General features: G+C 44.2%; 1 protein-coding gene across 1 annotated transcript; it reads left to right on the top strand.

Moving 5' to 3' along the window:
- Nucleotides 1–3,201: 3,201 nt before the first annotated feature.
- LOC116575718 (T-cell surface glycoprotein CD1a-like) lies at nt 3,202–6,281 on the top strand. The gene is made up of 6 exons (XM_032317136.1): nt 3,202–3,367; nt 3,834–4,100; nt 4,769–5,047; nt 5,248–5,526; nt 5,855–5,945; nt 6,104–6,281. The coding sequence occupies exons 1-6, from the start codon at nt 3,307–3,309 to the stop codon at nt 6,147–6,149; spliced, it is 1,023 nt and encodes a 340-aa protein (XP_032173027.1). The 5' UTR covers nt 3,202–3,306; the 3' UTR covers nt 6,150–6,281.
- Nucleotides 6,282–15,048: the final 8,767 nt, after the last annotated feature.

Raw genomic sequence — 15,048 nt, 5'->3', positions numbered from 1 at the left:
ATCAGTACAGACAGACTCCATGAATAATGACGATGGACCCTCTGTGACTGATGACTTCTATGGCAGTGGGAGTGGAGACATTCATTGCCTCAGTTATCTAGGTTTCGTTAATTAACTCAACGAACCCTTCTCAAACCCTGACCATGCAGCAGGGGCATTCTGAGTGTCAAGTAGTGGGGAGGAAAAGGTCATCACTGTTTTAGGAGCCTGAAAATCTTGTTCTCCTGATTTGAATATGGCTTCCCTTGTTGTTTTTATCCAGTTTGTTAGTGCAGCAACTTATTTGGATTGAACTAGGGGAATGGAACTTAGTACTAATTGTTTAGAGGCTATATAGGGGCTCAGGGTAGAGGAACTTCCAGACAGGCTTCTACTATTACATATGTGGACATTTCTGGAAAATAGTGTTGAGATGTGAGAGGTGGCAAAGGTGAAAATTATGGGATACAGGTGTGGAAACAGTGGTATTTCCCCAATCTTCTCTCCTGATGAGACCAGCTGGCTGCTTCTCCAGTTTACAGTCTACCACATGACCTTCACATTGCCACCATGTTGTTTTTGGTTGGTTGGCCCTACCCTCACGTGTAGTTCTGGACTCCAGTCAGTCTGAGGTCATTGGGAGAAAACAATCTTGACAATGTGACAGGCTGAAGGATGGGCAGGCAACTCCCATTTCAGGCCAACTAGCAGACAGATGCTACTCATCCTCACACAGGTTGATGCTTTAGCATTAGACACCTGCTACAGGTGGAATAGGTTACAAAGACTGACTTTTACAGGGGTAGAAGACTTTTACAAGGGTAGGGTTATTTACCGGGGATAGACATGTTCTCTCTTGTCCTAGGTTTTAAGGTGCGGGGTATATAGCCTGAAACAACTACAATCCATTTTTCAGCAGCAGAAGCAAGCCTGAGGATGAAATATGCATACCAGAAGATAGAGACATTGCATATGTGAGATTTGCGAAGAGGGTAGGTCCCAACTGTCTTACCACAAGATACATAAAAGAAAAGTACATGATAGCATGGAGGACAAGGGGAGATGGAGAGAAGAAGGGAATTGAGGGAAATTGGAAGGGGAGGTGAACCATGAGAGACTATGGATTCTGAAAAACAATCTGAGGGTTTTGAAGGGGCGGGGTTTGGGAGGTTGGGGGAACCAGGTGGTGGGTACTAGGGAGGGCACGGATTGCATGGAGCACTGGCTGCGGTGCAAAAACAATGAATACTGTTACGCTGAAAAGAAATAAAAAATTTAAAAAAATAAAAAATAAAAATAAATAAAATATAGCACAATGACTATAGTTAACAATACTGATTGTGAATATGAAAAGTGCTAAGAGAAAACCTTAAAAGTTCTCATTATATGGAAGGAAAAAATTGGTATTATGTGAAATGATGAATTTTAATTAGTTGTCTTATGATACACATTTTGCAAAATATACATGTATCAAATCATTATGTTGTATACCTTAAAATTATACAATATTATATGTCTAAAATCAAGAAAAAAGTATAAAAAATGAACATTAAAAAAAAAGAATGTAAAAACATTACAAAGAAAAGATATATGTGTTCTGATGTTTCCTGCAGCATTACTTACAAAAACCAAATTAGGAAAGCAGCCCAAGTGTCCATCAAGGGGTGAATAAAGAAAAAAAGATGTGGTATATACACACACTGGGATATTACTCAGCCATAAAATAAATCAAATCTTGTGATTTGCAGCAATACAAATGGAGATAGAGAGTATGATAGGAAGTGAAATAAGTCAGTCAGAGAAAGAAAAATACCTATGGTTTCACTCAAATTTTGAATTTAAGAAACAAAAGAAAGGAACAAAGAATAGTGTGACAAAGGAAAAACCAGACTCATCTATAGAGAACACACTACAGTTTCCCAGAGGGGAGGTGGGTAGGAAAATGTGGGAAACAGGTGAATGGGATTAGGATGCTTATATTGATGAGTACTGTGTAATGTATAGAATTGCTGAATCACTATATTGTATACCTGGAATTAATATAACATGATATGTTACTATAGTGGAATTCAAACAAACAAACAAACAAACAAACAAAACAACCAAAGAAAAAGTAAATCAGCACACCAAAATGTGTAGTTCTTGGTTTATGCATTTTTCTTCCCAGGTAGACTAAAAGCTCCTTGCATAAAGTGATTGCATTGTGAACACTAAGTTTTCATGACTGTAGCATGGTGCTTGGATCCAGGCTAAGTGACTGTTAGTTGAATGAATATATATTAATGAAAGTCAAATGGAGGGAATATGCTTCAGATGTTTCAATGTCCTGTGGTCTCTGTGAGGCTACTGGTTCCTCCCCTAAGAATAATACTGAATTGGTAGTTGCTGATACTCTTATATAAGTAATCATGGGGGAATCTGGACAGGCAAATAGAGCAACTTTTAAAAAGAAACGCTTGGGGAATAAATGGCACCCCGGGCCAGACCAAGTCCCCAAACATTGCTTAGTCCTTAACCCAACTACAGTTTCCACCTCCCCCCAAAATGTTCACCCAGCAGAGATGAATTCTCTGGTCAGCACCAGGGATACCTGTCACATGGGTCCCCTCCGTTTTCTAAGGAGAGGAGGTCGTCCCTGCTCTCCCAATTAAGGGAAGGTGTCCTTGCCTGAAATGCTCCTTTCTCTTCTTTTGCCAACTTCCTTCCTCTAAAAATCTCCCATTTGTACTACTTGTTGGAGTTCCTCTTACCTGCCAGATGGGATGCTGCCTGATTCTTCAATCAATTAATAAAATCAGTTAGATCTTCAAATTTACCTGGTTAATTTATTTTTTTAACACAAGCAGTGCAAAGTCAGAGATATGAATGAGCTGGGGTGGGAGTGAGATGGGGAAGGAAATACATAGGGGGTATCACAAGGGAAGGAGGGACAGAGTGACAGCAGGTTCAGGGCTGAGTGGTGGGAGCCATGTATTTTCAGGAGTTACTGTCTGGATGAAAAGGAAAAGCAGGAAAGGCGGGGTCACTTTTCCATGCCACACATGACTCATTCTCTTGCAACTGAATCAGGAGACAGGGAACAAGGTAGAAGCTGGTGACAAGGAGAAGCTGGAAACCAGAGAGGAGGGTCTGACCAGGAGGAGAAGTGAGAGTCTGAATAGGCATCCAGGGTTGAGGAAGGGAAGCATTTGCATTGTTGCAGACAATCAGGGAAGGCTTGTATGTTGAGAAGGAAGTCAGAAGAGAGGGCTATGTGTGGGGTAGGTTTGTTAGAACAACCGTCAAAGACCGACTTTGTAAGAGACAGAAAGAACATCTGCAAATACAATGCTGTTCCTGAAACTTGTGCTGCTGGTGGTTCTCCTCCCAGATGGTGACAGTGAAGATGGTGAGAACTCTGGCCTTGCCCTGTGGATGCAAGTGTGCCAGTCTGTGTGTGTGTGTGATGTGTGCACATGTCCTTGCATGATTGTACTTGTGTGCTTTGTCTTTATACTTGTTCATATGTGTATATCTGTGTATTCATTTGTGTGAGTGTATAAATATGTATAAGTTTGTATGGGTGTGTGTTTGTGTACATGTGCATATGTGCACTTGTGGAATGCATTCCCCAGCACATACTCTGGGACAAGAATGTTGGCCTGATTATTTCCTGAGCATCCCAGCCCCAGGGCTCTGTGCTCTTGTGAAGGATGGGTTTGAGGCTCAGGGCTCTGGGGCAGCGCATATCTCCTGAGAAAACTATGGCTTCTCTGGCCTCCAGATTTTGGTTCCTCTTCCTCCCACCTTCTTCTCCATTCTCTCTCCTTCCCAACACTCCCCACTTCCAAAGTTTATCTGTAATTTTCCCACAGACTTCCAAGATCCAAACTCCTTTCGAGTCATCATGATATCATCCCTCTACAACAATTCCTGGACACAAAATCTGGCCTCTGCTTGGCTGGGTGAGCTGCAGACTATCGGCTGGAATAGCAAGACTGGGGCCCTCATTTTCCTGTGGCCTTGGTCCAAGGGCAACTTCAGCAAGGAAGAGATGATGGAACAGGAAAAGGCACTCCATATGTTCTCCATTAGATTTCCTCTGATATTTAAGGATCCTTTCAGTGAATGGCAGCTTGAATGTGAGTTCATTTCGCTCAGGGGTGGGATGGGGTGGCAGGTGTACGTGTATCTCCTTGAGTTACTTATTCTTCATGGGGGTGGGGAGCCTCCACTGGTTTCTGAACCTCTTATCTTCCCCTCATAAAACTGAAGCAAGATGTAGAAGCCAGACCCTGATTATTGAAAAGGTTTACGTCTTCTGCTCTCTCCCACTCCTCTCATTGACCACAGGCTGTGCTTTCCTGTCTCACACTTTTGTCTCCTACTACCACTACTCTCCCTGGCCTCCAACCAGGCACCCTCTGCTCCCTCACTCTGAGACTGACTTCTTGAACTGTGTGCTTTTCTCCCCATTTGATCCCATCACTGATGTCTATGTGTCCTCTGCATCCCCTGTATTTCCTTCACCCTAGATAGTTTTTACTCCAGTTTTCCCACTGACACTTTCCTTATTATCTGCCCACACCCTTCATGTCTCTCCTCCAACATTTGCTCCTTCTAAAATCATTCACCTCTTCCTCCTCCAGTGACCACTACTTCCTCTGTGTGTGAGCCTCCCCTCAAACCAAATGTTACTGCATTCCCTTCAATACCCTTAACTTCTCTCTACTGCTTCCACCATCCTTGGCTTCTACTTATTTTATTTCTTTCGCTCTCCTGTCTTGTCACTCATGGTATCTCTTCCCAGATCCCCTTCAGCTACAGATGGCAAAAGTTTGTGGCCTGCAATTTGGGGAACCTTCAGTAGGCTACTTGCGGATTGCTTATCAAGGATCAGATCTAGTGAGTTTCCAGAACATGTCATGGTCACCATCTCCAAAGGGAGGAATTCAGGCTCAGAAGGTCTGCAAATTGTTCAGTCAGTACCATATGATCAACTTAAGACTACACAGGCACCTCAGTGACACCTGTCCCCGGTTCCTGTTGGGTCTGCTTGATGCAGGGAAAGCAGATCTACAGCGACAAGGTCAGTCCTGCTCCCTCCCTCCATAAGTCTCTATCCTGCAATCATATATTTGCAATGTTTCTTTTAAATTCAGGATAAGATGGAGACATGAGGGAGAAGGGAGGATGGTGAAAATTTTCTAGAAGTGGAAACATATGTCTATCTATAGTGGTGTGAAGATCTACCCTCTCAGTCTGTGAATACCTGTCCTGTGTCTGCAGTGAGACCAGAAGCCTGGCTGTCCACTGGCCCCAGTCCAGGTCCTGGCCATCTCCTGCTGGTGTGCCGCGTCTCTGGGTTCTACCCAAAGCCTGTGTGGGTGATGTGGATGCGTGGTGAGCAGGAGCAGCAGGGCACCCAGCGAGGTGACGTTCTGCCCCATGCTGATGGGACGTGGTATCTTCAGGTATCCTTGGATGTGAAATCCAGGGAGGCTGCTGGTCTGTCATGCCGGGTAAGACACAGCAGTCTAGGAGGCCAGGACATCGTCCTCTACTGGGGTGAGAAAGAATGCGGGTCTTCCTGGGAAAGGGAATGTGTGGTCCTCCAGCACAACTGGAGATCTTGTTAAAAATTTTGGGAAATTAGGGACTCCAGATTAAGAAGGACATAAAATCAGTGTAATCCACCAACTGAGGGTGAAGGTCCTGCAGGAGTGGGAGGATTCGGAGGGTTGGTGAAGGGCCTATCTCTGAGGAGGGATGGAAGAAGTGAAGGAAGGAAGGATGGTTGGTGAAGCAGAAGCTGACATGAGCAAGGAGCACCAGGGAGGTGCAGTTCAACCCAGGGTAGATGGGAAATAACAACTTCTGTATATCAAACCCACAGAGAAGCCCCACTCCGTAGGCTTGGTCTTCCTGGCTGTGATAGTGCCTCTGGTGCTTCTGGCAGGTCTTGCACTTTGGCTCTGGAAGCGCTGGTAAGTCTCTGGAGCCACCTTGCTGCTCTTTCCTATGTGTCCCCCACCTTTCATTCTGTCCTCAGCCCTCCTGCTTCCAATGCAGTTCCTTCCCCTTCTCTTGCCCCATGCAGTCCTCACCTTCACCTACTGCAAAGTAACTCCTCCGTTCCTCCCAGGAAAACACGCTGGAGACATCCATGCACTGGTTTCACTTTGCAGTGAGAATTCAGCAGCCCAGTCTCCAGTACTTACATAAACCCAGCTCAGCAGTGAAGTCCTTGCAAATTTCTGCGAGCAACTTTTGTCTTTCATGACTGTTTAATGATCAATTATCAATATTATTAAAGTATTATAACAGGATTTGTTGTTCTGAATTTGTTCTGGAACATAAATTTCAATGTTTAACTCAGAGTAAATGAAGTCCCAGCAAAGTCCATGGGTCACAAGAATCAGATGTCACTTCCTCCAGTGAAACTTCCTTGATTCTAAGTGTTAACAGCCTCTGCTGGTGAGAATTTCCACCACTTTAACCCGCACTTTGGTTAATATATTCTTGTCTCCCAGTCCTTTTTGTCCCCAGTTACATTTCTTTTCCCCTTATAGTTCTTGGACTTTTTGAGAGCAAACTCCATGTCTTTTTAATATTTGTATCTTGGCCTGGAGTCTCACTTTCATGGAATAAAAATCTGGGAGAATTTATGCCATGTTTACATGTTTTTCTTTTTCTTTTGTTTCTTGACCGGTAGGTAGTAGTTGAGATGTCTGATGCTCCTTTTGTAAAAGTGTTCCCATTTGGCCAAGGTCTTCACACTTTCCTTGTTCTTTTTTTTTTTTTTAATTCAATTAATTAATATATAGTGTGTTATTAGTTTCAGAGGTCGAGTATAGTGATTCATCCCTTACATACAATGCCCGTCACTCAGTTAACCCATCATCATACCTCCCTCCCCTCCAGCAGCCCTCAGTTTGTTTCATATGACTAAAAGTCTTGTGTGGTTTGTCTTCCTCTCTGATTTTTGTCTTGCTTTATTTTTCCCTCCCTTCCCCTATACTCCTCTGTTTTGTTTATTAAATTCCACATATGAGTGAATTCATGAGATAATTCTATCTTTGATTGAATTATTTCCCTTAGCATAATACTCTCTAGTTCCATCTACATTATTGCAAATGGCAAGATTTCATTTTTTGATGGTTGAGTATTATTGTTGGGCTGGCAGAAAGGGCTACTTAAGATGGTGGAAGTTTCTGCCACAAAACCTGAGCTCAGACAGGAGAACAAAGACCCAAGCAGGAATCTGAAAACCCTCCCACCCTGGGCTCCCGTGGACCAATGGGACCCTGAGGAGCAGGCGAAGTATCCGAATAAGGGAAACTTGCCAAAAGACCCCTGAGCTTCCCCCAAGATGCCTTAAAAGCCCCCTCCTCCCTGCCTTGGGTGCGACTTCCACCACTCTGCTTTCCAGAGTCACGGAACCTCACCCGAGGGTGTCCACCTCCTCCCAGGGCAACTTTCCTGGCTCCCCTTCTCCTGAGCCCTGAAACTTTGCTGGAGAGTGTTTTTAATAAATCTTGCCTTGCACCCACTTTGCCTGGTGTTGTGTTTATCTCCCTGGAAAAACTTTACAATTATTAAAAATAGAGAGATAATCTTCTTTATCCATTCATCTGTTAGTGGACATATGGGCTCTTTCCATATTTTATCTATTGTGGATATTGCTGCTAAAAGCATTGGGATGTGGATGCCCCTTCAGTTTACTACATTTCTATCTTTGAGGTAAATATGTAGTTGTGCAATTGCTAGGACTTAGGATAGCTCTTTTTAAGTTTTTGAGGATCTTCCACGCTGTTTTCCAAAGTGGCTGTACCAGCTTGCATTCCCACCAACAGTGTAAGAGGATTCCCCTTTCTCCAAATCCTTGCCAACATTTGTTTTTTCTCGGCTTGTTAATTTTAGCCATTCTGACTAGTGTGAGGTGGTATCTCATTGTGGTTTTGATTTGTATTTCCCTGATGCCGAGAGATGTGAAGCACTTTTTTTTTTTCATGTGTCTGTTGGCCACTTGTATGTCTTCTTTGGAGAAATATCTGTTCATGTCTTCTGCCCACTTACTGACTGAATTATTTGTTTTTTGGGTGTTTTGGGTGTTGAGTTTGATAAGTTCTTTATAGATCTTGGATACTAGCCCTTTATCTGATATGTCATTTGCAAATATCTTCTCCCATTCTGTTGGCTGCCTTTTAGTTTTGTCAGCTCTTTCCTTTGCTATGCAAAAACTTTTTATCTTGATGAAGTCTGAGTAGCTCATTTTTGCCTTTATTTCCCTTGCCTTGATTTCTTGTCTAACAAGAAATTGCTGCAGTTGAGGTCACAGAGGTTGCTGCTTATGTTCTCCTCTAGGATTTTCATGGATTCCTGTCTCACATTTAGGTCTTTCATCCATTTTGAGCCTATTTTTTGTGTATGGTGTAAGAAAGTGGTCCAGTTTCATTCTTCTGCATGTGGCTGTCCAATTTTCTCAACACCATTTGTTGAAGAGATTGTCTTTTTCCATTGGACATTCTTTTATGCTTTGATGTAGCCAGTTGACCACAGAGTTTAGGATTCATTACTGGGTTCTCCTTTCTGTTCCATTGCTTGGTGTGTCATTTTTACCATACTGTCTTGGAGATTACAGTCTTGTGATATAGGTTTTTGTAGAGGGATGGTGGGGCCAGAGAGTTAGTAGCAAAAGAGGAAGATTGTTCCAGGGACAGGTCTATTTCCTTGGGAGAAAAATCAAGGGATTTTTCATATTCATGACTTCATCTGCTTTTAAGGGACAGAGAGGTCCCAGCAGACAGACTTCACTGGCTCTGATGGAAAGAAAAATTTCCTGCATGACTAGTTAAGTCTACATTTATGGGCAGGGGTGGAGGGTGGGGGTGGCAGTGGTTGATATTGTAATTAGACTGGGATTGAAGCCCCAGTGTGGGAACTGGGTCTAAGCGACACAATTCTGGGCCTGTGATTTTCTTTTTCTAAGGGGAAGAGCCTCATGGGGATATATCTTCAGACACTTGCCACTCCACCAGCAGAGATACTTTTGGTATCCTGATGGCTAGCCTGCTTGGGACAGAGCGTCGGTCCCTATCTCCATTCTGATCCTGTCTCATTCTCAGTCAGCTGCTCTTTCAGTTTTGGGATTGGGTCTTCTAATCCCAATTGGGTCTTCCCTTTCCCTTAGTAGATGGAACCTTTTAGTCTAGGACAGGATGTGGTACTGTTCTTACCCCACTGGCCCTTTCCTCCAGCTGCAGTGTGGCTTCACCTGTGTCCCGAGGCAGGTTCCCTGTCCTTCCCACACCTGGTTAAGGCTTCTTTCTGTGTGGGAGATGGTGGCTTTCTGCCTTTCTCAGGCAGCAGGTCCTCTCAAACCTCAAGCATACACCACAATAAAGCATTCCCCTGGTCTGTATCCTGGGTTCCAGCCTATCAGGAGCTCCTGGTGAGGTCAGTGGCAAAAAGCCTGGACATACGAAGAATTTCCTTAGTCTGTGACTATCAGGGACTCCTGGTACTCATGCTAGCAATTTGTTAACAATTTCAGTGGGATTCTTCTTTCTGGCTGTAAAGCATCAGGCAACTGTCCTAAGGAAGTAAGAGTTTGCATACTGTGTGTGGAGGCTGAGAAAAATGAAGGTCATCCCACCTCAGGTTTAATCTTAGCATAACCTTAGCATAACCTTATCATAGTACAGGTATCTCAGACCCCTATGCTAAGGGCTGAACTATCCCCTACTTTACTTTAGTTCCAGGAAGTCCCACCATGCTCTGGTTCCAGAGACTCCCACCCTGTTTTTGTAAATTTTCTCTCCTCCCTCTGCCCAGCCTCTTATAACGACCCATAAATACCCCTGCCTTAACTAAGTTCGAGGTCCAAGTCCCTACTCCACTGTGTCTGGTGTACTTGGGCCCAAGCTTAAGCTTGTGGAATAAACCCTCGTGTGATTGCATCGGTGTTGACTCCTTGGTGGTCTCTTAGATGCGAGAACTTGGTTACAACACTGTGGGGTGATTTTGATGTTATTTTAGAATATAGGTGAGGTTCTGTGGGGTAAGGTCCAGAGGTGAGGACCAAGAAAGAATTCTTGAGATGTCTTTAGTGCAAAATGGTGGTTTTATTAAGGCCTGGGGACAGGACCTGTGGGCAGAAAGAACTGCTGCCCAGGGGTTGTAAGGAGTGGCTAATTACATATGTACTTGGGAGTTGGAGGAGGTAATGAAAAGGGAGGTTTCAAAAGAGTTTTCATATGTTAAAGACTCACAGGATACTGGAGGCCTTGCCATTATCAAGTTCAGGTTGTTTTTCTCTCTAGCAAGGCATTAAAATTAAGACATTTGGGAGCTTCCTGAATGAATGTCTCACATATTCCCCCAGGATTGTGTGTGTGTGTGTGTGTGTGTGTGTGTGTGTGTTTGTGGTGGGGAGTGGTTGCAGGGGTCAGCATGTGCTTTGTCTTCAGCTTGCCTTCTGCTCCCTCATTAACCTGATCAGGTGAAGGATGGTATTTCAGGTGGGGGAAGAATTTACCCAAAATAGAGAAAAGGAGATAGAACTTTTTTGAATACACTGCAAGGGGCCTGCAGGCAGATCAGGAGGGAAATACTGTCTTCCAGGAGGCAGTGATAGGGGCCTTGGTTAAGGAGGAACATGAGCATATGGAATTTCCTTCATTGGTACCTGTGTCCTGTTGTAGGCCTAAACACATTTTGAGGTGATTTGTCTAACGGACCTGTTTATATTCAGCTGGGGGTGGGTGGTCACTCTGGGTCCTTTTTCCTGACTCAGATTTCTTCATTCAAGTTGGTTGCCTTCTAGTGGCCTCTACATTCCCCCCAATATTGACAGTGACAAATCTTTGGCATTTATTTGCACAGAGGTCTCATCTGCAGTTGCTTCTTCCTTCTGAATGAGGGCAGCATGGAGGGATCCCCACTGAACTCAGTCCATCAAGTTTTCTATGCAGTTATAGACAAGAGCATAGTGTTATATTAAAATGCTGATAGGTGATTTGAGTGAAATTCTTTGATGGCCTGGTCCGCAGGATTAAGGGGAAGGGACCCCTTGACAATATAGGCTTCAAACTCTATTGAACTATTTTATTCATCTATGGAACTGCTGGATTCTAGAAGAGACAAGTTTAACAAAGGGACTAAATAAACGGAGGCCAATAATTAGGAGTACGAGTGTTGAGGACTGGGGTCCTCAGAAAGGAAGTAGCCAAGAGAGTCATTGCCAGGTTTCATCCCAGGAAAACCATCCTTATATTTCACAGTCCTGGAGGAAGGACGCCAAAGAACTTTTAGATGAAAAGGACAAGGATAATTCTAAAACAGCTAATGATTGTATTGTGAAAACAGGACATCAAGGTGGGGAAATGGGGGAGCCCCAGGTGCATTACAATTTCTGACCAGGTACATTCTGAGAGTTCACATTGTAGGAAAATGTTGAGAATGTAGTCTTGGAATTGGGAAGGAGAAATCATAAGAGTTTGGGGAGGAAAGTATTTAGGGAGTTTTTCTAAGATAATATCTTAGAATGATTGAATACAGGAGAGTGGAGATCAGCAGTGGTCCAGATTCATGGGCCTCTAGGCCTCTGGGTGTGCATCCTCCCAGTCTCTGAATAACAGAGTTGATTTTCAACTGGATTGCAGCCGTACTTGGTGGAGGACTCAGAGGACAAAAATGCCAGCAAGTGTTGGTCAGTCTCAGAAAGACAAAGATTAGTTTGTAACTTTGTCATTATCTCCCCTCCAAGTAACGGAGTGGGCAGTCAGGTAAAACAGGAAAGGAGTGGGGAAAGGTATTTAACCCTCCAAGAAATAAAAAGGTAGTGAAATGCTCACTCTTTGGGGACCCATCTATGTGGATGAGGAGTCTAGGACTGCAAGATGATGCCTGAGTATTTGGTAAGGGTGGAATAAGTGATTCCCACATACAGTAGAAATTTCAGTTATGTCTCATGCCACATCCAGCGTTACCTGAGGCTGTACTGTAATGACAGAGAATATGGGAGCCTGAAGTCTTTGCACCCTGTCAGTCAAAGGAGAAGAGATTTTCTACCCTTCCTCCACTGGGCTCCTCATTGTACAGAGCTAAGGGCAGCTGCAGATTGTCCAGAGTATCCTTGGCCTGAAGCTGGTGATTACCTGGAAGAGCTTGGGCTTAGGCTTTGGGGATGGGATGAACTTCCTGTTAATGGGAAGGAGTGGCAGTCCCATTTCCAATGCCCTAGTTGTTGCCATTAATATAACTCAGCACACAAAGTTCTGGGGAAAATGGTGCTATAGAAAGGCCCCAAGATCCACCTCTTCCAACTAGATAACACCCGTATTGAGGGAGGCCTGTGAGCATGAGCCCCACTTTTGCAGACCTTCTCAGCAGACAAAAGGGCTTCCAAGACCTGTTATGAACTAGAAGGTGTTATGCAGGATGTTATAGCTGACAGCAGATAGACCACCGGGACATGGGGTCCATGCTACAAGCAACATCAACAGCAGCAGACGAGCAGCCTCGCACGTACAGCAGACCGCAGATTAACCGCAAGCGCCCTTGAGCAGTGACTGAACTGGCATATAAGCAACACTGGCCCTCTGCTTGTCAGAGTGTGCTCTTGGGACACGCTCGCTCATCCTCCCGGTCGGTGCACCCAACCGGTGTGCTCCAGGGAGGGGATCGGTCACCTTCTCGGTCGATGCACCCAACCGGTGTGCTCCAGAGAAGGGGATCGGGCGGGAGTACCCTGGGTCCTCTCCCTAGCCCATGCGGCTAGAGTTGTCTGTCTTGTATTAGCTTGTGTGGTATGCGCTAATAAACAGCTTTCGCTTTCAGTTATTGTGTGGGACCCGTTTGCTCCCACCATCGAACCGGCTCACTCCCCTGGGAGCTCCGTGAGCGGCAGAGAGCTCCCACGTATCAGTGTAAATAACCCAGATATTGACATGAAGACTGGAAGAACTAACTTTCCACAGATAAATGTAGAGAAGAGACCGTATTGAACAGGGCAGGATGGGTGGAGGTGTGGTAGAGAGGTAAAGGGACCCACACGTGTCCACAGATGGAAGGGACACAGCAGCCACAGAGAAGGGATAGAAATAGATTCATATAAGGAACCTACTGGGGAAGATGAATTCCCATAATATTTGGTTTTGAAAATCAGTTTCTGGAGTCCTTATGAACCATGGGGCTTACACCTGGAACATAAAAAATTGTCAGGCTCGGCTCTGGGAGGGCTGGATATCAGGAGGAAACTGAGTCCCCACACTCTGAAAGCAGTAGCATAACATACAGTCCCACAGAGTTACAGCATAGAAGCCACAGTTTGAAATACACCTGGGGTTACAGGAGGGAGAGTTATTTCCTAATCTCATGGCGTAGTCCAAACGGACAGAGACTGTTGGAGGTCTCCTCCAGGAATAAAGATGCTGTCAGGGGCCGTTTCCCTCCTCCTCCCCGGAGTGTGAGCACACAGGCACTGTAGGAGCCCATGTAGAGACAACACTCACTAACTTGCTTGCAGCGTGCCCCAAATCCATGTTCCCCTGCAGGCATATTCCCTCCAGCCAGACCTTTAATGCCAGGTCCCTTCCCACAACTGATCTGTGCAAACCTTGTTAACACTGGGCATGCAGACCCAGTGTGCTTCTGTGGATCTTCCCCCTCCAAGCCAGACTGTCTGCATCCCATTGAGTGCAGGCTGCTCCAACAGCAGACCTGTGGAAACTCTGCTAACACCTTGACACCCACCCTCATGCTATTCTGAGCTTCTGCTCACTCCAATCGAATCTTGGTAGGAACCCATCCAAAGTGGTGCCACAAGTCTGGTAATGCCCAAGCATTCCTGACAGGGACCACTCTACTACAAAGTGAATCTTGCCCTGAGGAGAGGGAAAGATGAGTACACAGAACATTCTGACTGAGGCTCTGCAAGTGGGCTAGGTAGACATCTGTTCTGATGTAGGGCCCTTCCACCAATGAAAATTCACAGGGGACAGCTATAGTTCAGTGCTACTTTGCCCCTGGCAAACATTTAATATGACACAACTTAAGACTAAGGAGGCTGCTGAATGACCCACTAAGAACACAGGGGCCAAACCCAAACAACACAGGCAATGACAGCAAAGCAAAAAGTGGATTAGCTTTCACAACAGACATGTAACACTCATAGGAGATAACCCTAAAGTGTCAGGCTCTGGTGAACAGGGCACACCACACTGAAGAACATTACAGACCTTTTTCATAAGGACGTGACTTTCAAGAGCAGAAGATGTTGCTAATTTCCGAACATACAAAAAGAGACCAGAGATTTAAACAAAATGGGGACATGGAGGATTATGTCCCTAATGAAAGAACAGGACTAAATCACAGCCCAAGAGCTAGGTGAAAAGGAGATAAATAATATGCCTGATAGAGAATTTAAAGTAATGATCACGAAGTTACTTTCTAGACTTGAGAAAAGAGTAAAGGATCTTAGTCCTTTACAGAAAACATAAAAAAAGAACCAATCAGTGTTGAAGAACTTAATACCAGAAATTAAAAATACACTAGATGGAATGAGTAGGAGACTAGAAGAACAGAAGAACAGATCAGTGATCTAGAAGAGAGAGTATGGAAAGCAATCAATTTGAACAGGAAGAGAGGGGAAAAATACAGAAGAAAATAGGCTTAGAGAGCTCAGCAATCCGTCTAACATAAAAATATTTGCAGTATAAATGATAGAAAGGGGGGGCAAAAAAGTATTTGAAGAAATAATAGGTGAAAATATGCAAACTGGTGAGGAAAACAGAAATCTAGATTTGGGAGACACGGTGAGCCCTTAACAAAATCAATCCAAGAAGGTTTATACCATCATACATATTAGTTAAAATAACAAAAAGTAGCAACGAAGGAGAATTTAAAACCAGCAAGAGAAAAGAAAATTACATGCAAAGGAAACCTATAGAGGCATCAGCTGATTTTTTTAGCAGAAATTATAGATCAGAAGGATTACAGATCAGAAGGATATATCATGATACATCCACAGTACCAAAAGGAAAAATATCCACAGCAAAGAATACTCTATCCACCAAGACTGTCATT

This window comes from Mustela erminea, chromosome 17, assembly GCF_009829155.1.
Source record: "Mustela erminea isolate mMusErm1 chromosome 17, mMusErm1.Pri, whole genome shotgun sequence".
Classification (NCBI taxonomy): domain Eukaryota; kingdom Metazoa; phylum Chordata; class Mammalia; order Carnivora; family Mustelidae; genus Mustela; species Mustela erminea.
This window is presented reverse-complemented; position numbering and strand designations above follow the sequence as displayed.